Raw genomic sequence first — 27289 nt, 5'->3', positions numbered from 1 at the left:
AGCAAAGCCCAACGGTGGAGATTCTTGTGGTTGGAAGGGACCACAAGGATCATCTGGTCCAACCCCCTGCAATGCAGGAATATTTTTGCTCAACATGGGACTCAAACCCACAACCCTGAGATTAAGAGTCTCATGCTCTACCAACTGAGCTATCCCAGAGAGCTTGTCCCATAAAGAAGAGGAGGCAGAGAAATGCATCAAACCCCTGCCAGGCAGATGCATATTTAAAGTTCAGAAGTGAGGACTGCGTATCAAGTCTAGTCTTTTCTTAGCTTCCCAGCACCTTGGAGAAAGATTCTCAGTTCCCCTCTCCGTAGCCCAAACAAAGCCAGATTAAAAATACGATGCAAACAGCAAGAAATCATGCAAAAACAGGTAGCAAAATTCGGCTTTTTTTAGTGCAAAATCTGGGCTGCCTCTGCACAGAAATGTTAAACGTTTCTTCACAGAGCAGACAGAGCTGGCAATTATCCACAGTACCCAAGTGGCCAATCTGAGAGTCCCAGTTTTCACAGTTAAGTGCCAACAGATTTTGGAAATTAGAGGTCAGCAAAGGCAACCGCTTCAATCCTGCAGAATTTCCCCAGGGCAATTTGGGTGACCTGCTTAGGGGACGGGGGTGAAATTCAATTCTGTTCACATTTTAATGTGAGCATACCTGGTTTGCCTTTTCCAAAGCAACATGCAAACCAAACATACAGCTATCCTTGGAAAGTTTGCATTTTTCCAAATTTTGAAATGCAGTTCTCCACAGCTAAGTAACATAGCAAAAAATATATATATCAGGGTAAATGCATACCAAAATGCATTGTATTAGAAGAGATGGCTTTGCAAAAATGTACATATTGGGGGGAATTCACAATGAAAAGCCAATGAATTTTCATGAGGACCTTTTCTTTTTTTAAAACAAAGTTCACAAAGTGATGTGCAAATGTGGAGAACTGAACTTAGAACTGGAAAAATGAGAAACTGAGAGAAACCAACATTGACCTATACCCCCATCCCTAGACTTACATTGACATTTTGGCTTACCCAAACCAGATTAAGGAAAAATAATTCCAACATGGAGGCAACGATGGTGAAGTCAAATTCTCCAGGGTGCTGCTGCCCTCTGATTATCCATGCAAGAAAGTCCACCACCACCAAAGACATTTAGGCCACATTCGCACAATGCATTTAAAGTACTTGAAACAGTCACAGCTTCCCTCAAAGAATTTTGGGTGCTGTGGTTTGTTGTGGGTGTTGATTTAATTGGAGACCCCTATTCCCCTCACAGAGCTACAATTCCCATAATTCCCTGGGAAGAGGGACTGGCTGGTAAACCACTCCTGGTTCCCAGAATCCTTTGGGGGAAGCCATGAGTGGCATCACAGTGCTTTAAACGTACGGTGCCAGTGGCCTTAGACCAATGGGAAGCATTTACCATTCATTTCGCAGCCGACCAGCTCGAAGCGCAGAGTGCAGGCTCTACGGCAGATCACAGGGTAGATACGGAGGTACTGGGCCGTAACTGGAGGATTGAAGAGGTTGGTCACCGTGTCTTCAGAGTCCGAGTTGCCGGTATAAACCTGCCAGAGGAGAGAGGGCAACAGTGAAAGGATGAGACCTTAGGAACAGAGTTGATGGTCTAGAGCAGGGATAGTCAACCTTTTTATAGCTACCGCCCACTAATGCATCTTTCTTGATGGTAAAATTTCCTTACCACCCACCAGTGCTCGATGGAAGGAGGATTCGGCTTGTGCCGTAGAACCCGCTACTGCCAACCTAGAATCCTGAAATGCCCACTAGTGGGTGGTAGGGACAAGGTTGACAACCCCTGGTCTAGAATTACATCTGCTCTCTAAAGGGGACTCCTGGACGGTTAAGTCCAGTCAAAGGTGACTATCAGGGAACTGCCATCGGAGCCAGAGGGAGAGGGAGGGCTCCAGAGGGATTCCGAAGAGCGTCCCAGGAGGGAGAGAAGCAGCACATCTTCTGGGGAAGGAAATCAGCGTAACACCAGTGGAGAAGGGGGGCAGATGGGGGAATCGGCGAGGTGGCTCCAAGACTCCTCGCCGGGAACCAGTGGGGAGAGCACGGGTCCTCCGATGCCCACACCCTCCCTGCGCAGAAGGCTTCCACGCAGAGAAGCTAGGCGGAGACTAGGCGTCAAAGAGCTTCTTTGCTGGAAGAAGTTCAAGAAACGCCCACTAACGGATTCTGCCAGCGATTGAGACAGCCACGGGCACGTGGCTGTCCAGACAGAAAGGGTTCATTCAGGTAACCAGCCAAGGGTGGCGTTGATTTACACACAAGCAACCCCTAGAACCATTACAGCGACTATGGGGTTGCAGCGCTCATCTCGCTTTCAGGCCAAGGGAGCCTGCGTTTGTCCACAGACAGCTTTCCGAGTCATGTGGCCAGCAGGACTAAACTGCTTCCAGTGCAATGGAACACCGTGACAGTTTAAGGCAGCTCCCTATGTTCTTTTTTCTTCTACTATAGAGGAGTTTAGAGCTTGCAGGAATAACAAAGGGAGCCAGTATATAGGAAAAGGAAAACTCTGGTCCTAAACCTCTGTTGTCTTGCGGGATACCAACTCAACCAGTTCTGCTGGCTCACGAAACGAACTTGCTGTAAGTATAATCAGAACAGCTTAAACCAGCTATTTAATTGGGGTAAGGTGGGGGCTGTTCGTGTGCTGGGACCCCCCACACACCAACTCCACCCCCCCCCCCTTTCATGCAGAAGCTACCTCAACTTTTTTAAAATTTTTATCAGGCTTCCACTGGGACAAGAGTGGGGTGGGGAAGGGTGGGTCTGAGGAATGGCTACTATGCAATGTGCTTCTGATTATCGCGCTTAGGGGGGCTTTGTCGGTGCTTGCAGAAAAACTCAAAGAACTTCTGGACTTCCAAATATTCAGCATAGCCTCCTCAACACCTGCACGGGGACAAGTAAGGACCCACCAGGCTCAGCACAGTGAATTAAGCATCATTAGTATTTTCTGAGAAGAGCTAAAATGTTTCTTCTTGCATGGTTGGGAGAGGCTGGAATTGCAGCAATCTAAAGGAAACAGGGAGGGGAGGGCAGCAGAGCCCTCAAGGCACACCTGCCAATTTCAGTTTGTCTCAGGTTTCCCCCCCACACACAAATCTTAAATTCAGTTCTCCACCTTAGTTCGCAAAAGGCAACTTTTAAGTCCTCGTGGAAAATCTCCTGCCGCTCATAAGATTCCTTGCAACACCATTTGACAAGCTCAGATATGTTTCAATCGCAGTGGATTCTTCTACGATTGCAACTAAAAATGTATGCTGTGCTCAAAACTGTTCCTTTTTTGTAGCAAAAGGTGATGCGCTTCAATGGAAAAGAGGGCCGGTGGCAGAGAGGAAGCCCATTTTTTTCTAAGCAAGGCATTTGTACAATGCACTGCCCATCTCGCAAGGCCCTCCTACAGTCCAGCTTATGAACCCAGGCCATTTTTTGTGTGCAATTTTGCCTAACATAGATACTAACGCATCCAATGCTAGTCGTGGTGAGAGCACTTTTTTGAAATCAAAAGGGAATTACTAACCTAGGTCCATTCATTTCAATGGGTCTACTCGGAGTATGGCTAGCATGGGAGTCACCCCACTGTTTTTAGTTTCCTAAAAGTAAGTAAAATACACATGCTAAATTTAATCATTCTCTAGGGCAAGAGTTTGGAGGGGGGTTAGATTGAGGGCCAGATCCCCTCATGGACAACCTTCTGGAATCCACATACAGGGGGGGCAAATGCAGATGGGTCGGAGGGGGGGAAATGGGCAAGGAAACTGATGTGTCCTTTGTACATCAGGAGTTCTGTGGAAAATTCAAGCAACTGCCACTCTGCGCCAATCAAAATCCCAGTTTTGGGGGTCGTGGGGCAGGCATCAGCATCCGAAGCAACTACAAAAAGCAGCTGCGGGATGGTGCCAAGCCTAACAACAAAGGCACTGTTTTAGTGGCCTACCTTGGGAGGCTGCTGTTAAGAAAAACAAGGTAATGTCTTTTAAAGCACTTCACCATCGTTCCAAATGCAAGGGGTACAGGTTGCGCTGTGGTCTAAACCATTGAGCCTCTTGGGCTTGCGGATTGGAAGGTCGGCAGTTTGAATCCCTGCAACAGAATGAGCTCCCATTGCTCTGTCCCAGCTTCTGCCAACCTAGCAGTTCGAAAGCACACCAGTGCAAGTAGATAAGTAGGTACCACTGCGACGGGAAGATAAACGTCATTTCCATGCATTCTGGTTTCTGTCACAGTGTCCCGTTGTGCCAGAAGTGGTTTAGTCATGCTGGCCACATGACCCAGAAATCTGGCTCCCTCGGCCTGAAAACGAGATGAGCGCTGCAACCCCATAGTCACCTTTGACTGGACTTAACCATCCAGGGGTCCGTTACAGTTACCATCTTAGCATCCACTTTTTTTTTGTTTCTCCACCCCTCAGGCACAGCTGCAGCATCTGCCCGCTTTGCTCACCTTGTCATGATCTTGCTCCTCATCCTTAATGTACACAAACTCGCGCCCGTCGAGGCTGTAGGCTACTTTGTAGGCCCGGACATATTCCAAGCGGCCTACGCGGCGTGCCCCTTGCGTGGCAAGGCCGGAGATCCTCATCTTCCTCATCAGGTTGACCTGGGGTGAGGAAAAGCAGGCAGAAACTGGATAAACATCTCTGTATGTGTGTGTGTTTATGTGACTCAACACTAATCAGATGTTTTGTGTGTGGCTTATATGCCCAACAGCATGCTGGGAGTCACACCCATCTCTATTTATTTAATTCCCATTTATATCCCTCCCTCCCAAAGGAGCCTTAAAACATCAGCCTTAAAAACAATGAAAGCAACACAATCCAAGCTATGCTTATTAGACTTATTGGTCACTTGTAACCTAAGAAGGTATCAAAGCAACTTGCATTAAAATACATTACACCATAAAAAGGAAGTCGCATTAATGTTTCTATAATTCAAACAAGCTGCCTCAACCGTAACAGCACATTCACCATTATTACATAATCAACTCAGTCTATCAAAGGCCTGTTTCCACCTGGTCCTCCCAGTTTCGGCGAATGCGCCTTGCTTAGTTTTTGGCCTCCCACGTTTCGAGGCCCACATTGGACTCGCTGCTTCCAAGCCCACCATTACCTGAATCCAAGGGCTCCTGTCATAGTTGCTGGAGGTCCAGGCATTCACAATACCCTTGTTGTTGAGGCGGGCGAGCTCTGGACCCCAGCGCTGCAGGCCAAGGAACCCGTAGTGCACTGAAGAGGCAGCGAGCTGTGTGTTCGAAATGGCTCCTGATTCCATGCCGAGCAAATTTGAACATCCTGGAGGGGGGGTCACCAAGACCATAGGGAGGAGGGCAGGGAAAGAGGGAGAGAAGACACTGAAACCATCACTTATTGCTTCCCTGTTAATACCTGCCTCCACTTCCCTCCCCAGCTTCTTCCCCTGTGTCAGCTTTTCGACTGTAAACTCCTTGGGGCAGGGACCTGCCTCTTGCACTCTGCAAAACAACACACACACACAGCGAGAGAGAGTTGGCACCCTGCAGACAACAACATCACAGAGAGAATTGCCACATCAGAAGAGTAGGAGAGCATCAGACTTTTTGGCTGTGAAGTATTTATCAGTCTATATGAAGCAAAGTGGTACTTCAAAGTCTCAAGCAGAGACTGTTCTGTGCTTTTATAGAATTTTATTCAAATCTGCACGCACTCCATTTATTCCATACTGTGTTATTTTATTTTAACATTTGTTAAACAAGAAGAACATCCCCTCCCTTTTTAAGAAGGGATGTTACCTGCTAGGGAAACATGGCATTTTAAGTTTGTTTATGATGTTGCCTTGTGTTACTTTTCATATGGTTCAAACTCTTGTTCTTGGGATGGTTCCACAACTATATACCAGGGGTGGCCAACTCCCAAGAGACTGTGATCTACTCAAGAGTTAAAAACTGGCAGTGATCTACCCACTTTTGGGGGGTTCAGATGAAAGAGTTGTTGAGGTTTTTTTTTAGGGAGGGGGGGTGCAGGGATAAATGTTGAGCTTTTTTTAGGCAGACCAAAGTTGTTGAGCTTCTATGGGTTTGGTTAGAAAACAGCATCACCAAACCTGGAGAAGCTGCATTTTCGTTCCTGCACTGATCTGGAAGGAGCAAATCAGTCAGAAGAATTCCTCTCTCAACCCTAGTTGCCCAGGAACTGGCAAAATCAGGAGCAGGAACCCATTAAGGTCTGTCTGTGGCTTCCCTGGGTAGTGAATCGCCAGGGTGTCAGGATGCAGCCTTTCCCTAGGGAGCAAAGGGTTCCCAGCTACTGGAATGGAGACCAGTCCTTCTGAACAGGTGTGGCAATGCAGTTCTTCTGAAGCCCCACCAGTTCTTCTGAACAGGAAGCCCTACAGCATGGGGAGGCAAACTAAGGCCTGGGGCCCGGATCCGGCCCAATCGCCTTCTAAATCCGGCCTGCGGACAGTCCGGGAATCAGCATGTTTTTACATGAGTAGAATGTGTCCTTTTACAGTGGTGCCTCGCAAGACGAAAAGAATCCGTTGCGCGATTCTCTTCGTCTAGCGGTTTTTTCGTCTTGCAAAGCAACCCTATTAGCGGATTAGCGCTATTAGCGGATTAGCGGCTATTAAAGGCTTATCTGCTAAAAGGCCATTAGCGGCTTAGTGACTTAGAAAAAGGGGGGGAGCAAGACTTGCAAGACATTTTCGTCTTGCGAAGCAAGCCCATAGGGAAATTCGTCTTGCAAAGCAACTCAAAAACGGAAAACCCTTTCGTCTAGCGGGTTTTCCGTCTTGCGAGGCACCACTGTATTTAAAATGAATCAGTGAAGGGAACAAGGGTCTTTTAACAATTCTCAGCACCCTTTTTTAAAATTAAGTTTTTATTAAGGATTTTATTGTTTGTTTTGTAACACAAGGAAAATTACATATCGTTTCTCCATTTTTCGATTCATAGCGTCTTCTTCGCAGTTTGTTTACATGCAGTATGAGGCACTATTGTCATAGCCATCGTGTGGTTGGGGTAAAAGAGGGGGGGGAGTTGGGGTTAGTGTTCTTTCTGCATAGTGTTAGTGTATGGTTTTGTGTCAGCATTGCACAAGTAGGTCCTTTGTTTGTACACATACATACTCACACACATATGCATATATATATAAATAAAATTTATATCTATTTCTTTTTATTTGCACTGCAAGAGATTAGAGCCTGGTTGGAAGCCATGACTGCTTCACAATGCAGAGGGCACCTTAGCTCACTATTGGCTTATGGAATTTTGCAAGATTTCTGCATGTATACAAGTGATAACACTCAACGCAGAAACTGCGTTATCCATGGGCAGAATTTTATGGGGTATATTTTGCGTACCCACAATCTTCAGTATATTTCTGAATATAATAATAAAAAAACCAGACTAGGACCAGGCTCAAATCCCCTCCCAGCCATGAAGCTCTCTGGCCCATTCAGAGTCTCTCAGCCTAACCTACCTTACAGAATAAACTGGAGGGTGGGAAGATAACAGATATCAGTGTAAGCAAATAAACTTCAGTTCATCAACCTGTTTGCAAGCTTCCCCAGGGTCTTCCAGCCGCTAGTTTTCAGAAGCAGACTGAAATCTGTATCACAAATGGGAGATACCCCACCCCACCCCCAAATCTTGATGGATCTCAGCTCTCAACAGCCCAACCTGCATGGCCAATGGTCATGGATGTTGCAAGTTCTAGTCCAACAACATTTGCAGGACAATGATTCACCAGCTGTGCTCTAGATGGATCTTGGTCATTTCACCACTACCACCCTTCATACCCATCACGGAGCAGGAACTTACGGAGTTGGCAGGATTTCCCCAGGTAGGGCGGCATGCACTTGCAGGCATAGTCCCCACTGAGATCCAAGCAGGTTCCTCCATTCTTACAGGGCTGCGAAGAGCATTCGTTCATGTCTACAGCCAAAAGGAAAGAAGAATTGAGTTGCTTGCCCCCAATGCAGCCAAATCAGGGCCCCCGTTTGACTAAATGCCCAGGCATTTGATGGCTTAAGAATATTGTTCCTAGCAACCTCAAGATTGCTGGATGGAAGCATGCTTCAAATTGTAATTGCTACTAGAATGTTTTGGTCTGTTTTAGAATTGGCTTGATGTGTTTTTCTCTTGTTTATCTATTTGCCTCCCTGCCCTCCCTGGGGAGGAAGGGCAGGATATAAACTCTATAAATGAAAATAAAACCATTAAAGAAAGCTTTGTTGCATTTGTCAGCCATGTCTTAAGACTGCAAATCTCTGAAGGTCATTTGTGGCCACACAGAAGATAAGGCAGGGTACCACTGTACTTTTCCTATCTTCAATGCTACTTTTAGTTGCCAGAAGACAGATAAATTGCAATTTTCTTTGCTGAACAGCTGTAACAGTTACCGGCTGAAATTGAATCTGCCGTCAACAACAGACTCGCAGAGAAGAGTACGGAGTATGAACAGCCAGTATGGTGCACTGATTAGAATGTCAGTCTAGGACTTGCAGGACCAGGGTTCAAATCCCCACTCTGCCAGGAAGCTAACTGGGTGAGCTTGAGCCACAATCACAACATCTCACTCTTTGTTGCCTCACAGGGTTGTTGTGAGGGTGAAATGGGGAAAGAGAAGGGGCAGAATTGCCACACACAGGAAGAACAAGGATATAGTTTGAGCGCCTCACTTGTAGATCTATAAATCATTTAATGTGTCAACACGAATAGAAGTTATTAATACTGCAGTTGTTGTATAAGGGATTATTATTTTGACCAGAATGTAATTGAAATTAACTAAGATTTTGGAACGCAGAAATAAAGAAAATCATCAAACCATCAACTCTAGCACACGGTAGGCCACCTAAATTATAGAATCTGGTATTTGAACCATCAGTATTAGTAATTGTATTACAATTTGGTATTGTTATAATGAGGCTATTATTGGATTGGAATTGAAAATAAAATAGTAAAATTTATTATAAAAAAATGGGGAAAGAGAAGGAACCATGCACACTGCCCTTGAGCTCCTTAGAGGGAAAGAGATATAAATGCAAAATCTGGCCTACTATAAACATGGATGTAATTGCAAGAGGTGGCTGTTGCCCTGTGTCAGGGAACTGCCATCGGAAGGACAGGAGGTGCAAAGGCTCCCTCAGGTTGAAAGAGACGGAGCAGCTGAAGAGGGAACCAGTAGGGGGCGAGCAGGAACTTCCAGGGAAAGTGAGTCGGAGGGGTGGCTCAGAGACGTTTCCAGCGAAAACAGTGGAGAGGTCTCAGGACCTCCTATAGGGACACCCACGCCTCGCCGGAAACTGTCACGCAGAGAGTCCAGAAGACGTGTTTCCGTGAAAGAGCTTTTATGTTGGAAACGTTTCCGAAAGCAACCACTTTCGGATTCTACTAGCGATTGACGCAGCCATGCCGGAGGGGCTCCGTCACAGGCAGAGGTTTGAAAACCTGATCAAACTCTGAGGGACTTGCATTTTACGCACAAGCAGCTCATCATCCCACCACAGCAATCCGAAAGTCACTGAAAGCCAGCTTGTGCAAGCAGCGGCATCATGAGCGACCCAGCCGGAACCGGAGGAGCAGGAGCAGCTGGAGGAGGTCCAAGCCTGGAAGAAAGGTACAGGGCGTTGGAGATCCAGCTGGCCATGCAAACGGCGAGGCTTGAGGAGAGGAGGGCTCAGGATGCAGAAAAGGGAAAGGAGAAAACCACCTCGATAGCCAGAAAGGTGCCAGGATTGGTGCAGAAATTCGGGGGAGATCCCAGAAACTATCATGCCTTTAGAACTGAGATGCAATACGCTCTCAACCTGCAGTATGATGACTTCCCCGACGAGGAATCGCGAGTGGCTTTTGTAATTGGCCATCTCGAAGGGGGGGCGAAGGATTGGGTTCGACCCCTGATGGCAGTGAATAATGAGATACTAAAGGACACGAGGAAGTTTTTTCGTGCCATGGACCTGATGTTTTCCAGTGACATTGAGCAGGGGGTGGTACGAAGGCAGTTAATGGCTTGCAAACAGGGGAGCCGATCTGTCCGTGAGTACTGGACTGAGTTTACTATGCTGATTCATAAATTGGGGTGGGACCTATCGGCGGAACCCATCCAAATGCTTTTTGAAGAGGGGCTTTCTTCGGCCGTTAAAGATGAACTTTCCCGGGGGCCAAGGGCGGAGTCTATGGACCAGCTGACCAAATCCGCGCTGGCCATAGGAGCGCGCCAGGAAGCGAGAGCTTTGGAAAGGCGGGAAGGGAAAGGAGAACGTTGGAGGGAACTGCGCATTCCGGACATTCCAGAGCCACCTTTCCCGCCGGCAGAGCCGATGGAAGTTGGAACAGCGCGGGCGCGCGCAGTTTCAAATCCCAGTGAAGGGCGGAAGAAGGAGGGAAAGAGCGCCAAGAAATGTTATCTCTGCCAACAGCCAGGGCACTTTGCCAGAGTCTGCCCACAGAGAAAGGAATGGCAAGGGATGGCAGGAGCTGTGGGGGAAAGGGAGGAGGAAAACAAGGAGCAAGTAAAAGCCAACGCCTGGCTGCCACCGTCGGGGCACAGCAGCCAGGCCAAAGAGCAGTGAAAGTGCCCACGCCAGAACCACCCAGACCTGCTTTAGTGATAGAAGTGTCACTAGAGCTGCCAAATGGACACCCCCTACAGGTCAAGGCGCTTTTGGATTCAGGCAGCTCCTGTAATTTTATGAGTAAGGAGTTTGCAGCTGAGCACCAGATACAGACCATCCCTTTAAGTAATCCCTTGCAGGTGACCACGATTGATGGCAGAGAGCTGTTGGGAGGAGAAGTTAGCCAACAGACTGTCCCGATGATAATGAGGGTGGCAAGGCACACCGAACGGATAGCGTTTAATGTGGCCACCTTGGGAGGAGCTCCCATCATCTTGGGGATGAGCTGGCTGGCGCTACACGATCCGCTAGTGGGCTGGCATCAGAGGGTGGTCTCCTTTGGGTCAGCGCATTGCCTAGAACACTGCAAGCAGGGGAAGGTTCAGGGCGGAGACAGAGTCACCCTAGCCGGGATGGAAGTAATGGGCAGAGGGAAGGTGCCCCCGCAATACGCAGATCTGAGCAACGTATTCAGCGAAAGGGAAGCAGACAAACTGCCGCCGCATAGACCCTTTGACTGTCAAATCAACCTACTCCCTGGGGCCCAACTCCCAGTGGGCAAGCTGTACGCCATGTCCGACAGGGAGATGCAGGAGCTGAGGGAGTTCATTGACAAAAACCTGAAGCGAGGTTTCATCAGAGAGTCCCGAGCGGTGGGGGGCAGCCCAGTGTTTTTTGTGGACAAAAAAAACACAGATAAGCCGAGACTTGTGTGTGACTTCAGGGCCTTGAATGCAGTGTCGGAACCCCTGGCTTTCCCTATGCCCCGAATTGATGACATTTTGACCAGGGTAAGGAAGGGAAAGATTTTTACAAAGCTGGACCTGCGGGGGGCGTACAATCTGATACGCATAAGGAAGGGAGATGAATGGAAGACCACCATGTTCACCCCTTTGGGAGCCTTTGAATACCTCGTTATGCCCTTCGGTCTACAAGGAGGCTCCGCGTGCTTTCAAGCGTTTATTAACCACGTTCTGGGGCCTTTGCTCTACAAGAACTGTGTGGCCTTTTTAGACGACGTGTTGGTGTATTCGGAGGATGAGGAGCAGCATGTGAGGGACGTTCGAGAAGTGTTGGGCAGGCTGCAAGCCAACCAGCTGTGGGTGAAACTGGAGAAGTGCCAGTTTCATACCAAGGAGGTGGAATTCCTGGGGTACCGCTTGTCAGACAAGGGATTGGCCATGGATCCAGGCAAGGTCCAAGCGGTACTGGAATGGAAGACACCGAAGACCAAGAAGGATGTGCAAAGATTCTTGGGGTTTGGGAACTTTTATCGGAAGTTCATCAAGAACTTTGCCCACTTGACGGCGCCCATCACCGACTGCCTCAGCAGCAAGAAGAAATTTGTTTGGACGGCGGAGGCGGAGCGAGCATTTGAAGAACTGAAAAGGGCTTTCGCCTCGGAAGAACAACTTCTGCATGTGGATTTACGAAAACCCATGAGAGTGGAAACCGATGCGTCCGACCGGGCGGTAGGGGCGGTACTTCTTCAACCGGGGAGGAGTATGTCAGAGTGGAGACCGTGTGCCTTCTTCTCGCGGAAGCTGAATAAATCCGAGAGGAACTACACGGTGTATGACAGGGAACTACTTGCCATTCACGAAGCGTTCCGGAGGTGGAGACATTTATTAATTGGGGCACAACACAAGGTGCAAGTGTGCACCGACCACAAGAATTTAGAGTATTGGAGAACAGCTCGAGTGCTCAACCAACGACAAGTGAGATGGGCACAGGAATTCTCTAAATTCAACTTTGAAATTTGTTATGTGCCAGGTCCAGAAAACGTCAGGGCGGACGCTCTCTCACGCAAACCAGAGTATTGGGAGGGGGAGGGGGCGATTGAAGAGAGACATGTCATCCCTGAGGACCGCTGGGTGTGTGGGGCGGCGCTGGTGGGGCAACGAGAACTGGTAGAGGAAACGGAAAATGATGAATATGCCCAGGATAAGCTCAGAGGACTCAGGGGGGAGGGCGAGAGCCCCGAAGGTTTTGAGGAAAGAAATGGGGCATTGTATTACAAAGGGGCACTGTATATACCCGAAGGTGAATTGAGGGGGAGAGTACTCAAGCAGTTGCACGATAGCCCCACGGCGGGACATTTTGGGCAACACAAGACCATGTGGTTGGTTACCAGGGAATTCTGGTGGCCCAAGGTGAGGGAAGATGTAAGGGAGTATGTAAGAGGGTGTGACCAATGTCAGCGAGCCAAAGGGGAAAGACGGGCGCCGGCAGGGTTATTAGAACCATTACCCACACCAGAACGGCCTTGGGAAGCGGTATCAATAGATTTTATGACGGATCTGCCGAAGTCCAAGGGGAAGACAGCCATCATGGTAGTAGTAGACCTGTTAACAAAGATGTGCCACTTTGTAGCATGCTCACATGCAGTCACAGCGGAAGAAACAGCGAAGTTGTTTGTAGAACACATCTTTAGGTTGCACGGGGCTCCCTTGAGGGTGATCTCAGACCGCGGCAAACAATTTACTTCCAGGTTCTGGAGGAAGCTCATGAGCTTGCTGCACGTGGAAGTCAATTTTTCAACGGCCCGGCACCCTGAAACCAACGGGCAGGCGGAAAGAGCAAATGGCATTCTTCAACAATATCTGAGGTGTTATGTCAATGACAGAGAGAACGATTGGGTCGAAAAGTTGGCGCTGGCAGAATTTGCCTACAATAATGCGGAGAATGTGTCCACAGGGATGAGCCCCTTTTTGGCTAATTACGGGTGTCACCCCAGGGCATTTCCAGGGGAGGGAGGGGAGAGATGGAGCGTTCCAGCGGCTGAACATTTTGTAGAAGAGATGGAAGCGATCCATCATCAGCTCCAGCTCAACTTAGAAAGGGCCAAGGCACAATATAAGAAGCAGGCAGACAAGAACAGAAGGGAAGGTGAAACCATAAGGGTGGGGGATCAAGTGTGGCTGTCAACCCAAGGGTTGCCGTTCAAAGGGGGTTGTAAGAAATTGAGGCCCAGAAGATTGGGACCCTTTGAGGTCATTCAGCAGGTCAACCCGGTGGCTTTCAAACTCCGGTTACCCAACCACATGAAATTGCACCCAGTGTTCCACAGGTCGTTACTGTCACCATACAGGGGGGGACGTGAAGGGGAGCACGTCAGGGGACCAGCCTTGGAAGAGAGGGAACGCAGCAACCATGTAGCGGAAATCCTCGATTCCAGGTGGAAGGGAAATCAGGTAGAGTATTTGGTGGCGTGGGAAGGGGAACCGGAGTCAGAAAACACCTGGGTGACTGCAGGGGAGGTCAATGACGAGGTTTTAACAGAAACGTTCCACCAAAGATTCCCTAGGAAACCACAGCCGGTAGAAAGGTTTAGGAGGGAGTACTTCGGCACCACCGACGAGGAACAGGAAATGGAAGGATTCACGGAGTCGGAGTTGGAAGAGGGAATAGACTCCGAAGACGAGGAGTATCGAGAGACGAGGGACAGTAGCAGGTGGAGGGAAGTGTTCGAAACTTCGGACGATGAGGAAGGTTCTTTCAGGGGTTTTACTTCCTCCCAGCCCGGAGGGGAGGAGACGGGAGGGGGTGAAGGGGGCCCTGGAGGGGAGGTGGATGTCAGGGAACTGCCATCGGAAGGACAGGAGGTGCAAAGGCTCCCTCAGGTTGAAAGAGACGGAGCAGCTGAAGAGGGAACCAGTAGGGGGCGAGCAGGAACTTCCAGGGAAAGTGAGTCGGAGGGGTGGCTCAGAGACGTTTCCAGCGAAAACAGTGGAGAGGTCTCAGGACCTCCTATAGGGACACCCACGCCTCGCCGGAAACTGTCACGCAGAGAGTCCAGAAGACGTGTTTCCGTGAAAGAGCTTTTATGTTGGAAACGTTTCCGAAAGCAACCACTTTCGGATTCTACTAGCGATTGACGCAGCCATGCCGGAGGGGCTCCGTCACAGGCAGAGGTTTGAAAACCTGATCAAACTCTGAGGGACTTGCATTTTACGCACAAGCAGCTCATCATCCCACCACACCCTGCTTGGGGGAGTTCCTAGAGGCACATAGCTACCCACTGCTGGAAACAGGGTACCAGACTGATGGGCTATTTGCTCCAAGCCAGCGCGAGCTGCTCTTCCATTTGCAGCTGCAGCTTTCCCAAAGACACATCTCACACTCACTGTTTTCGCAGTGTTTGCCTTCATAGCCCGAAGGGCACTTGCAAAGGTATTCGGTGAAGACATCGCCCCTGTTGGGAACCACCTGGCACTCGCCCCCATTCTGGCAGGGGTTTGGGTGGCAGGCACCTGAAAACAAGAGGTGCAGAAGGAAAAATCAGATGCAAACAAGAACATCTCACAGCCCCTGCTAGATTTAACTATGCAAGAGAAGGTCGACAAACCACCACCTGCAGAGTTATCAGCGATTACACATGCGATTTCATTAGAAATCTGGTTGGCCACTGTTAGAACAGGGTGTTGGACTAGATGAGCCATTAGCTTGATCCAGCAAGACTCTCCTTATGTTCTAAAGAAATCATGTATTTCAAAGCAGCTGATGAATTTGCAAATGGCAATTGGGATGTGAATATCCTTTCCCAACAAATGAGGTGTGCATGTCATTAGCATTGCAAAATATATTCTGAAGTGCAATGGAATAACAATGGCATAATTAGCAGGACTGATGTCCTTGCACTTATTTTAACTCTGCCATTGTTGCAGTAAGCATTTGGGGTCCCAAGGTGGAGAGATTGAGACCACTGCAGAACTTGTGCCAGGAGTTACCCAATGCCCTACCTATTCTGCGGTTTAGTCATACTGGCCACATGACCTGGAAAGCTGTCTGCAGACAAACGCCGGCTCCCTCGGCCTGAAAGCAAGATGAGCGCCACAACCCCATAGTCGCCTTTGACTGGACTTCGCCATCCAGAGGTGCTTTTAACCTTTTTTACCTATCCTGCATTTTCCTCTCTGGGCTCCTCCAAGCGAATTCATTATTAAGCATTCATCCCAAGTTGGTTTTACTGTTTTTAGAGCTTGTGTTGTATTCCATTTTCATTATGCACATCATTTTGACGGCTTAATGGTAGCCTATAAATTTATATTAATAATCATCATAAACCATCCTCTGCTTGCTTAAGTTCTAACGATAAACCCCGTGCTCCAAACACCACATTTACCTTTCTCGGTTTCATTGCAATCAATCCCAGTAAAGCCTTCTGCACAGATACAGAAGAAAGGAGATTCAGTGATGCCAGTCAGGCAGGTTCCTCCATTCTGACACTTGTTCTCTTCACAGAAGTCACCTGGAAAACCAAGGGAGTGAATCAGTGCAAGGCAGCAGCTTTGTAGTGAAGGTCCCTCTTCCCCACCACTTCTGAATCATAAATAATGCTGATTTGTCTGAGGTTCCCATTTCCAATTGTGTCCAGGAGTGGGGGAGGGGTCACAGAAAACATACAGTGGTACCTCGGGTTACAGACGCTTCAGGTTACATACGCTTCAGGTTACAGACTCCGCTAACGCAGAAATAGTGCTTCAGGTTAAGAACTTTGCTTCAGGATGAGAACAGAAATTGGGCGGCGGCGCAGCGGTGGTGGGAGGCCCCATTAGCTAAAGTGGTGCTTCAGGTTAAGAACAGTTTCAGGTTAAGAACGGACCTCCAGAACGAGGTACCACTGTATTTGGAGAGGGGCCACAGCTCAATAGTACAGCATGTGCTATGAAATAGAACAAAAATAATCCCCAGAAATTGTTTTTATCCTGCCTGTTTTTCTAGGGATTATTTAGTGGGGGGGAGCATCCTCACAGGCGTCGGGAACCTTTGGGCATCCCGATGTAGCTGAACTACAACTCCCATCAGGCATACCAGCACCTAGGGGCTGAAGCAGTTCTGTGAGGACCATCTTTTTGAGGGGGGCGGGGAGTTTGGCTCATCGCATCACATTGGGCCCCTCAATCGTCTTGAGAAGATGACGCCTCTGACTCAAACCATCTTTGGCAACTGGCAATGCTTGCTGGGGCTGATAGGAGTTCAGCAACAAGTAGAACCCTGGTCCAACTGCACTGCCTACCAATTAGTTTCCGGGCCCAATTCAAAGTGCTGGTTTTGACCTATAAAGCCTTAAAAGTCCTGGACCGCAATACCTCAGGAACCAACTCTTCCCATATGAACCTACCCGGTCCCTGAGATCATCTTCTGAGGTCCTCCTTCGTGTGCCCCCTCCTCAGGAGGTTCGGAAGGTGGCAACACGAAAACGGGCCTTCTCTGCAGAGGCTCCCCATCTGTGGAATGCTCTCCCCAAGGAAGTTTGCCTGGCGCCTTCATTATACACCTTTAGGCGCCAGGCAAAAATGTTCCTTTTTAACCAGGCCTTTGATTCCTCTGATTGACATCCTATGCCCTTTTAAAAAGTGGCTCTTGGGGGGGGGGGGGCGTTATTGGGTGGTTCTTTTTATTCTGATTGTGTAAGTTGTGGTTTTTATGTTTTATCTTTTCTCTGAACCACCCTGAGACTTCCGGGTATGGGGCAGTATATAAATTAAATAAAATAACAGCAACAATAACAATAACTAGGTCAAAGGTTTCCCACACCTTCTGTAGCAGCAAATTCCATAGTTAACTATGCGCTCTGTGGAGAAGTACTTGTGTATACTTAAGTACATTAGAATAGCCTGCTGAATTAGGTCCATCTATTCCAGCATCCTGTTTTCACAGAGGCCAAACAGATGCCTAAGGAAGGTATGTCGAGGCACTGGCTGGCTTCACAGTTTTTCACGCATGGTGATTTTTGCACAGCACACAAACGCACACGATGATTCGCAACATAGTGCCAGGTCAAAAATTATGAAACTGGTATCACAATATGGACTGCAAACCGGTTTGGGGCGATGTATTGATATATTGCCTAGCTCTAGTCATCATTGTGATAGGAATTTTATGGTCTTAGATATATGGTAATGTTCATAAGCGTACCAACCAAGCACGTACGTAGATCAGCACAGGAAGACCGACTTAGAACCATTTTGATTCCTAAACTGAGCAAATGTTTTCTCTGCAAGGTCAAAGTGGGAAACCTCCCATTGTCTCTTTCCTCACAAATCCTGTCTTAAGGGCACATTTAAGATATGAATACAGTGTGAGCCTGTGACATGGCCCAGGAACTAAGTATTTATCATTACAAAAGACTGGCCAGGCAATCCAATCAAGTAACCTGCCAGAAAGGAGATAAACAACGGCAGGAGAAAAACAACATTCAAATTTCTGTTTAGACCGCCTTTTCTGTGATGTAGGTATGATGTATCTGAGGGGTGGTCTTAGGTTACACCCCTTCTGTGATGTATGTATGATGTTTCTGGGGGTGGTCTTGATCTACAGGGTGGCAATTTCAAAAGTCTTTATAAGGCCTTGCGCGCCATTTTTCTGGGTTCCTCCTCTCTCCTGCGGGTGAGGGGAGCACCCTGCTGCAACAGATCAAGAAAGATCAAGCTTACTAGCTGCTTTGCTTCTCAATATTCTCTGGTTGGCCTCTGTTATCTTCTCCTACCAATAGGGAACCTATGTAAGGACTCTATATGAGCTCTTGGATACCCCATAAGGGAAAAGGGCAATTTTTGTTTACAACATCATCTTGCAGAAGTGAATCCCACAGTTTAACTATGCACGGAGAGAAGTACTTTCTCTTTGAAGAATTCCTTTCGTTTTGCCTCTTCTGAATCTCCCGCTGTAGAGGACCCAAGAGAGATCCTCCAAAAATAGCCTCCAGGCTCCTTGTTTGCTGGGGTAGGGCTTTAACGTCCATGGCAGACAGATTTCATTAGCTTAAGCTACTCCTCCCAGCATTATTGCTCGTAAGTCTTTTTATAGCAGAAGTCCCTGGGGTTAATCTCACTTCCTAACACTCTGCTCCTCCAATGTGCCAAGAAGAAACCAGGCTCCAAACTGTGTTCAGAGGTGCATGGGCAGCTCTCACAGCCCAGCCTGGGAAGGGAAAATAAAGCAACAGAGCTCAGGCACTGCCTGTGCTGTTGCCCTGGCTGGTGCCAGATGACCTCATCTTCCATCAATGCGCTGCCACGAGCCACAGCCAGGGAGGAAGGGATGGCCATAGGAATCTGAGATGTCGCTTCCGATCTGACTTGCTCCCAAACAGACAGGAGTACTTAGCTGCCCTCTGTGTCTCTCTGCCCTGCCTTTTGGACAATTAATGCATCTGAGAGCCGGGTTCCCGTGGAGTGGAGAAGTTACTATGGAAAAAAACAACAACACTGAGCGTCTTCAGTGAAAGGAGGTGGCTGAACAGAAATGCATTGGCAATCAGCAGGGATGTGTGAATGCCAGAGTTTTGCAAAAGGGTAAGAAAAAAAAATTCAGAATCCAGGTTCCAGAGAACCCTTTTTTTCCTGCTCAGTGAACCTCTGAGTTGTACTGAATTAACTTTTACTCAGAGTTCCAGGGGTCAGCAAACTTTTTCAGCAGGGGGCCAGTCCACTATCCCTCAAACCATGTGGTGGGCTGGACTATATTTTGAGGGGGGGGGGAATGAATGAATTCCTATGCCCTACAATTAACCCAGAGATGCATTTTAAACAAAAGCACACATTCTGCTCATGTAAAAACATGCTGATTCCCGGACTGTCCGCAGGCCGGATTTAGAAGGCGATTGGGTCTGATCTGGCCCCCAGGCCTTAGTTTGTCTACCCATGGAATTGACTCATCATACTTAATGGGCATTCATTTCAATTGGTCTAAAAAAGTTAGTTGAATACAACCCCAAGTTTTCATTTAAAAACAACCCACCACCACCACCAAGTTTCTAACCCTTAAAAGGCTGGGAAAATAATATTTGGCTGTACAGTGGTACCTCAGGTTACATACGCTTCAGGTTACAGACTCCGCTAACCCAGAAATAGTGCTTCAGGTTAAGAACTTTGCTTCAGGATGAGAACAGAAATCGTGCTCCGGCGGCATGGCGGCAGCAGGAGGCCCCATTAGCTAAAGTGGTGCTTCAGGTTAAGAACAGTTTCAGGTTAAGAACAGACCTCAGGAACGAATTAAGTACTTAACCTGAGGTACCACTGTATTGAGGATGGGCAGCGTCCCAGAAGTTTCAGAAGCCAAGTAGAGGTGATTTCAGAACATGGCATTCTGGGACAGATTCCAAGGCCACAGCAGGAGAGCTGTTAACGCCTGCTCTGGGGCTGCCTTTAAGGGAGGGTAAATTCATGCCGAGGGACCCCGAGGGACGCGGGTGGCGCTGTGGGTAAAAGCCTCAGCGCCTAGGGCTTGCCGATCGAAAGGTCGGCGGTTCGAATCCCCGCGGCGGGATGCGCTCCCGTTGCTCAGTCCCAGCGCCTGCCAACCTAGCAGTTCGAAAGCACCTCCGGGTGCAAGTAGATAAATAGGGACCGCTTTCTAGCGGGAAGGTAAATGGCATTTCCGTGTGCGGCTCTGGCTCGCCAGAGCAGCGATGTCACGCTGGCCATGTGACCCGGAAGTGTCTCCGGACAGCGCTGGCCCCTGGCCTCTTGAGTGAGATGGGCGCACAACCCCAGAGTCTGTCAAGACTGGCCCGTATGGGCAGGGGTACCTTTACCTTTAAATTTAAATTCATGCCCCAATGCTTCAAGCAGTCCTGCAGCTGAGGTTGGTGGGAGCTAGAGTTCAACAACAACTAGATCTACCTTCCCTGATCTGCTTTGGACTCCAATGCCCATCAGCCCTAGCCAGCATTGTCATGGTCAGGGATGATGGGAGCTTTCATCCAAAACACCTGGAGGACCAGTGTTAGAAACCCAGATTGGTATATAAGCTAATCACTGTTGGGTCACCCCAATGGAATGTCTAGACGCCATTCCATTGGGATGAAGTTTTTCATTGTTATTGTTATTCATTTCATTTCTATAGCACTTTACATTTTAAAGGAAAAAACCTCAAAGCAGTTCACAACACATTAAAATATCAAATAAAACAATCCAAAATAAAACAAACTCAAGTGTCCAGGAAAACAATGTGGGGAGCAACTTTTAAGACTATCCACGAGCTGTTCAGCAAAATTGGAGCATGTGTGATTACACAGCTTCCAAACTTGTCCATCATGATACTTTGTGAATTGCCTGTCTCAAACCGCCATCCATAGTCAGACACATTTAATTTCCCTGTCCAGACACTTTAACTACCCCTGTCTCCTTCTCCCTCCCAGATCTGTTCTTCTTGCTCTTGCCCAAATTCTCTGATAAGCAAAAGACCCCCAATTGACAGTTCCCATCTTCTACTGATGAGCAACTTCCTCCAACCCAGTTACAGAGCACTTGACACATTCTCAGCCCACTGAGGGGTTTCTCAGATTCCTGGCTACATCTTCAGAGATGGCTGCTCGGGTAAAATACAGTCCGAACACTGCTGTTCTGTCCACCTTTTGGTTTAATAATGTATAATTTGACATGAGCTTCATTCACAAAGCATGGTTTCCCATTCATAAAACATATTATCTCTCAGGAAAAGGTTATGAATTGAGCTTCTCTGGACGGGGTGGGGGGGCGTGCAGCATTCACCCTCAATTTACAGCAGAACCAATTAATTTCCCTGGTGTGTTCCTAATAGGACAGGCATTAAGTAGGTCTCTGCACAGCTCTGCAAGCCGCTTACTATTTCAAGGAAGAGGCTAGAGCAGAGGAGAAAGTCGACAGCGTGCAAAGGAAAAAGTAGTTTTAAAGGGCGACTCTCCTGTCTGTGAACTCCTGCTACAATTTCTGTGACAATGGAACTCCAAGTCAAAAGGTGGGATATAAATACCCTAATAATAAAATAACATCTTCATTCCCGGAAGCTGTCTTTTTACAGTTGCTTTTATACTTGTCATTTTGATGTCTGCCTTTATTTGTTTGTGGACTGCCTAAGCAGTTCTTCTGGAAATGAAAGTGGTATATAAACCCTTTTAATCATTAACATCTGAAGCTAGACAGGTCAGTGACCTGTCTTGGTGTAAGCTGGTTTTTGATGTCTCTACAAGTCTCAGGTTCAATCCCAAACAATTCCAATTAGAAAAGGCAGGTAGCAGGCAATTGTCATAGGAGAGTGAGTCGCATCAGAAATCTTTCAGAGCTGCTGCCAATCTGAGTATGCGTTATTATTTCTTTTATTTATTATTGGCATGTCTAAGCAGCCCCAGAGCAAGAGGTCTCTGGGCAGTGGTGTAGATAAAAATGGCTTAAAATCTCATGTGCCCCCTCCATGGGAAATCTGGACGAAAACAGGGCCTTTTTAGTGGTGGTTCCCCACTCACAGAATGCTCTCCCCAAGGCTGCTCGCCTGGCACCATCATTACATATTTTACGTGCCAGGCCTTTTCTGCTAGGCCTTGGGCAAGTGGGATGTTTTAATCCTGCCTTCTAAAAATACAATTGACTTAACTTTTGTTTTGTTTTATGCTTTTCGTAATAATAATTTAAAAAGGGACTAGTAAATTTAAATAGCAACAACCATAATATAAAACAGAGTAGATTGTACTAGCCTAGATGAACAAGAAGCCTGATCTGGTACAAGGCAGTGTCATATCCTACATGCCGTCTGTTTCTTTTGAATTATGGTGCTGGAGGAGACTCTTGAGAGTCCCATGGACTGCAAGAAGATCAAACCTATCCATTCTGAAGGAAATCAGCCCTGAATGCTCACTGGAAGGAAAGATCCTGAAGCTGAGGCTCCAATACTTTGGCCACCTCATGAGAAGAGAAGACTCCCTGGAAAAGACCCTGATGTTGGGAAAGATTGAGGGCACAAGGAGAAGGGGACGACAGAGATGGTTGGACAGTGTTCTCAAAGCTATGAACACGAGTTTGACCAAACTGTGGGAGACAGTGGAAGACAGGAGTGCCTGGCGTGCTCTGGTCCATGGGGTCATGAAGAGTCAGACACAACTAAATGACTAAACAAGAACAAGGGTCCTCTTTAGGGTGTTCCTGCAGAATAAAAAGTTTGCTCCCACACCCATTGGTGCTCCTTTATATTCTTTTCCTTTCCCCCATTCTGACTGCAGGCTAAGAATGTTTTGTGTCCTTTGATTAGCTACTGCTTAAAAACCAGCTCATTCCATTTGGCCCTGATAAACAAACCAGCAAACAATGGAAAGGGGGAAACGTATCTTCTGGTTGGGATAAGAAACTATTGTCTGCTTGCAGAGGGAAGGATTGCCTAATGATTAAAAGAATACTATGTGTCTGCATCGGGACTGTTGGGTCAGAACCAATTCCCAATTATCACTTCACTCACTGTCACGAGGCAAGGAAATCGGATGAGCAACACAATCATGCCCCCATGTGTGAGAACAATGTGTCTGTTTCCCAGAGTCAGAAGTGCCTGGAAAAAAACAGGATTCATTTAGGAGGGGGTACCAAGCCGCTAGTCCTCATGAATGCACAGAAAATTCATTCCATGTGCTCAAAAAACATAGTATTTGAATGTAGTATCTTGCCTGGAACTGGAGTAGCCCCAATTCCTGTCGCCCACCTCTCCCTTATGTTTCATGACCCCCAAATAAAAGCCCAAATCATTCCTAGAGAGTTTTGATTCATTGTGAAGAGTAGCATTTTCTCTACTCTTGACTCTAAACCACTTGGCAGAAGGAATGAGAATTATTTTCGCAGGAGCATCACTGATTGAAGGTGGCTTAGGTCACATTCACACCATACATTTAAAGAACATTTTACGCCCACATCTTCCTTCAAAGAACCCTGGGAACTGCAGTTTATCTCTTGCAGAACTACAATTCCCAACAGCCTTGACAGGCTACAGTTCCAAGGATTCTTTTGGGGAAGCAATATACTTTAAATACCCTGTGGGCCTGATAGTAAAGTAAAGGGTAAAGGGACACCTGACCATTAGGTCTAGTCGTGACCGACTCTGGGGTTGCGGCGCTCATCTTGCTTTATTGGCTGAGGGAGCCGGCGTACAGCTTCCGGGTCATGTGGCCAGCAGGACTAAGCTGCTTCTGGCAAACCAGAGCAGCGCACGGAAATGCCGTTTACCTTCCCGCCAGAGCAGTACCTATTTATCTACTTGCACTTTGATGTGCTTTTCAATTGCTAGTTTGGCAGGACCAAGCAATGGGAGCTCACCCCGTCGCGGGGATTCGAACCGCCAACCTTCTGATCGGCAAGTCCTAGGCTCTGTGGTTTAACCCACAGCGCCACCCGCGTCCCATCTGCCAAATATAAGAGGCTGCTGCCCTATTCACCCCTATATTTTGGGGTGGCAAGTGTGGCGAGTGAGTGGGGGACCTTTATCACCAACGAAGGGGGCTGGATGGCCCAGAGGTTGCAAGATGTGGAACTTAAGTTAGAATTTTAAAAAGGAAAGAAGACAAGAGGACAGATTGCACCAACAGCAGAATCCACTGGGATTTTCATTCATGCAGAATCCAGTCTAATCCCTTTTCAGCTACATACATCTCTGCACCTCCAACGTCCTGAGTTCCGGGTTGTTGTTTTTTTCCTCCTCCAACAAAGACTTAGAAGTGCTGACTCTGCCCTAAAGTGCTAACAAGAGAGGAGGCAGATAATGCTTAGCTCACTGTTGGGTTCAGGCCTGTACCCATCACAGCCCTGCAGTAAGCATTTAAACAGTCTCCTCCCCACTGCCACCATCAATCAGAAATATAAATATGCTGTGCTCTATCCTCCAGCAGTTGCCTTAGGAACCAGGTAAAACCGTCGGAAGAAAAAATCCCCGATTCTGACCACACAAAGGAGCATTGCCAAGTGTGGGAAGAGATGTTACAAGGAACATATGCCCTCAACTTCCTCATTCTATTGCTAGCTTGTTTTTTTATCCTGCTCTCCTTTCAAGATCGGCACACTGTATATGATTCCTTCCCATGCACACACATTTTGTCCTCACAGCAACCCTGTTAGGTAGGCTAGGCTAAGAGGGAGCTGTTGGCCAACAGTCGGATAATGAGGTTCAGGGCCGAGTGGGATTCAACCCCAGGTCTCCCTGACCCAAGTCCAACAGCCTATCCACTAGAAAAGGAGTGAGCAAAATTCAGGCTTGGAGAATATGCTTTGTTGTCGTCGTTTTTACTATGTACCCAAGGTCCACCCATGGGAAACTGGAGCAAAAGAAATGCATATAAAATTAAATGATTCTCGACCCAAGTGTTTGCTCCAAGTACCAAAACCGAATGGAGCTCACAGTCCTTGCAAACACAAAATCCCAAGTTTCCTTTCAGCAGTGTTAATCGGGAGTCATTTGGTTGCTACTAGTACTAAAAGCAATTAGGAATCTGACTCCTTGTGGATGAGGTGATCACCAGCCACTAGCATATCCACAGCCTTGTCTGCACCACACAATAAAGCTGTATCATACCACTTTAATTGGTCATGGCTTCCCCCAAAGAACCCTGGGAAGTGTAGTTTGTTGAGGGTGCAGAGTCATTAGAAGATCCCCTACTCAGTTAAGAGAACTACCATTTCCAGAGTGCTTTAACAACCAATCCCTCTTCTCAGGGAACTCTGGGACTTGTAGCTTTGAGAATGGAACTAACAAACTACAGTTCCCAGGATTCTTTGGGGGAAATCACGACCGTTAAAGTGATAAGATAATGCTTTAAATGCATAGTGCAGATGGGGCCCAGATCTGCCCTCGCCCCATCGCTGCACTATATAATATTGGCTGTCCAAGGCCTATTTGCCATGGCTAGGGCGTAAGAAAAATACGATGATTACATCCCAATCCTGAAAGCAATTGTTTGGAATTACTTTTCAATGAGCTTACTAGGGAAGAGCCACAGTTCAGTGGTAGTGCATCTGCTTTGCATGCAGAAGGTTGCTGGTTCAATCCCCAGCAACTCTATGTATGGCTGAAACCCTGGAGAAGCTGCCAGCCAGAGTAGACAATACTGAGATAGATGGGACAATGATCTGACTTTACCTGAGACAGCTTCCTGTGTCCCTATGTACTTATTCGTTTATATTCCACTGTTTCTTCAGGGAGTTCAATACACTGCATCTTCACAACAGCCCTGAGAGGTAGGTTAGGCTATGAGAAAGCAACTGGCCTAATGTCATCCAGGGCACACTTCGGAAAGAGGAGGTTTTTCATACTCAAGGCAACTGAGAGTACCTCCATAGTGAGCAGAAAAGGAGTTGAATTATTTTGCAAGAAGTAGTTGTTTTTAATTTCAGACCATTCCTTTGGCCCAACTTACACATAAAACTAAACCAAGCCATGGCTTAGTGCAAGCAAGCAGGTTCCCTGACTGAAGGGAACTTTTGTTTTTATTGTGTATTTCGTGTTTTCATATTGCGATTTTATGTTGCAACCTGAGACCTGCGGGTATAGTGCAGTATACAAATTTAATGAATAACCAATAAATAAATAAAAGATCACTGCGACAATACTCCTCCCCAATGCCGCTGCCCTACAAGGGACAAAGCCATGGTTTGGCATATTGTTAAAACCCAGACTTATGGTTTGTCTACCCTAGATAAAGCGGTAAGCCAGGAACACACCTTGGTTAAAGTGCATGGTTTGTCTGGAGCAAGACAAACCATGGGGCCAAGGTCTGTATGCAACATTAAGCCAAACCATGGTGCCTTTAAAGCTATAGGAGCCTCAGTATGGAGGTGCACATCTAGGTAAAACTTCCAGACAGCAGCTTCCAAGTAAGATTAACCCTTGTGAGGGGCCACTGCTCAGAGGTAGGGCTGGGAGAGACTTCTGCCTCAAAGTCCAGAGAACCATTGCCAGCCAGTGTTGACAAAACTGAGCTAGACAGAGCAATGATCTGACCAGTTATGGAAGCAGCTTCCTATGTCCCTAAGCTCCTTTTGGAAATGAGTCACTGCACTGATACAGTGTCTTCCGCATCCCCACAAAAGCCTACCGACATCTTGCCCACAAGCACCCAAAAGGACCCTTGGGAGATTTATGAGGAAGTCCCTTAAACCAAACATGCACACGTACCTAAGTCCTGGAAATAGGTCGGTATAGAAGGAGAACAAAAAATACCTCTCTAGCACCAAGTTTAAGAAAAGAGGTTACTTATCCCCAAAACAACCCTGAAAGCCTAGAGCAGGCCCCCTTAGGCTCTCCTTTCACTTTGATTTCCACAGACCAATTCCCGTGGGAAAATATGGTGCCTATTTTCCCACATTGCAAAATGTTAGTCTGATGATCCCCACATCAAGTCAAGGTTCAGCGGGTGGGGAAAGAGAGCACAGCCTTACTCTTTGCGTTGACCCCACTAGCTATTGTTTGTAAAATGTTACTGAGGAACGATACAGATAGGCTAAAACTGAGCGAGTCAGAGGCTTGTGGACTTCACTAGCTCCCTTTCCCTTCCCCCACCGTTTCCCTCCACAATTTGAACACAGGGCCTGCTTCTCTAAACTTCATAACCAGGTCTTTCTCTTGGAGCTTGCCAAAGCTAAATGCCCCAAAACACAGGCAGGGAGGAGGAGAACCATAAAAATCAAGCCAGGACTTAGCGCCGCCCGCCGCCCCTGGCGAATCCATCATTGCGCACAGAGCCTCTCGAGCATGTACAGAGCGCTTTTCCCTAACCCTATCCAAACCGCATTCCAACCCAACGCGTAAACATAACCCTGCTTGTGCGTTCGGCTGATCTTTTCAAATGGGCATTTCGAGATTTCACGGCGCTTTAATGCGAGTTTCGTGGAAGGATTTGGTCGGCAGCGAAGGAACAAATCGAGAGGGGCTGG

General features: G+C 47.5%; 1 protein-coding gene across 2 annotated transcripts in view; it reads right to left on the bottom strand.

Moving 5' to 3' along the window:
- Window positions 1-27289, bottom strand: part of MFGE8 (milk fat globule EGF and factor V/VIII domain containing) — a 34318-nt gene that overhangs the window by 6659 nt on the left and 370 nt on the right. For both annotated transcript variants that reach the window (XM_028705996.2, XM_028705995.2), the window contains exons 2-7: window positions 15751-15876; window positions 14753-14878; window positions 7831-7944; window positions 5142-5323; window positions 4477-4632; window positions 1424-1568 (exon numbers count right to left, since the gene is read on the bottom strand). In XM_028705996.2, the coding sequence (XP_028561829.1) occupies window positions 1424-1568; window positions 4477-4632; window positions 5142-5323; window positions 7831-7944; window positions 14753-14878; window positions 15751-15876 (849 nt within the window). The remainder of the gene's footprint in view (window positions 1-1423; window positions 1569-4476; window positions 4633-5141; window positions 5324-7830; window positions 7945-14752; window positions 14879-15750; window positions 15877-27289) is intronic.

The sequence above is a fragment of the Podarcis muralis genome, chromosome 14 (assembly GCF_964188315.1).
Source record: "Podarcis muralis chromosome 14, rPodMur119.hap1.1, whole genome shotgun sequence".
NCBI lineage: Eukaryota > Metazoa > Chordata > Lepidosauria > Squamata > Lacertidae > Podarcis > Podarcis muralis.
Note: the sequence above shows the minus strand (reverse complement) of the source record. Positions and strands in the feature narration are given on the sequence as shown.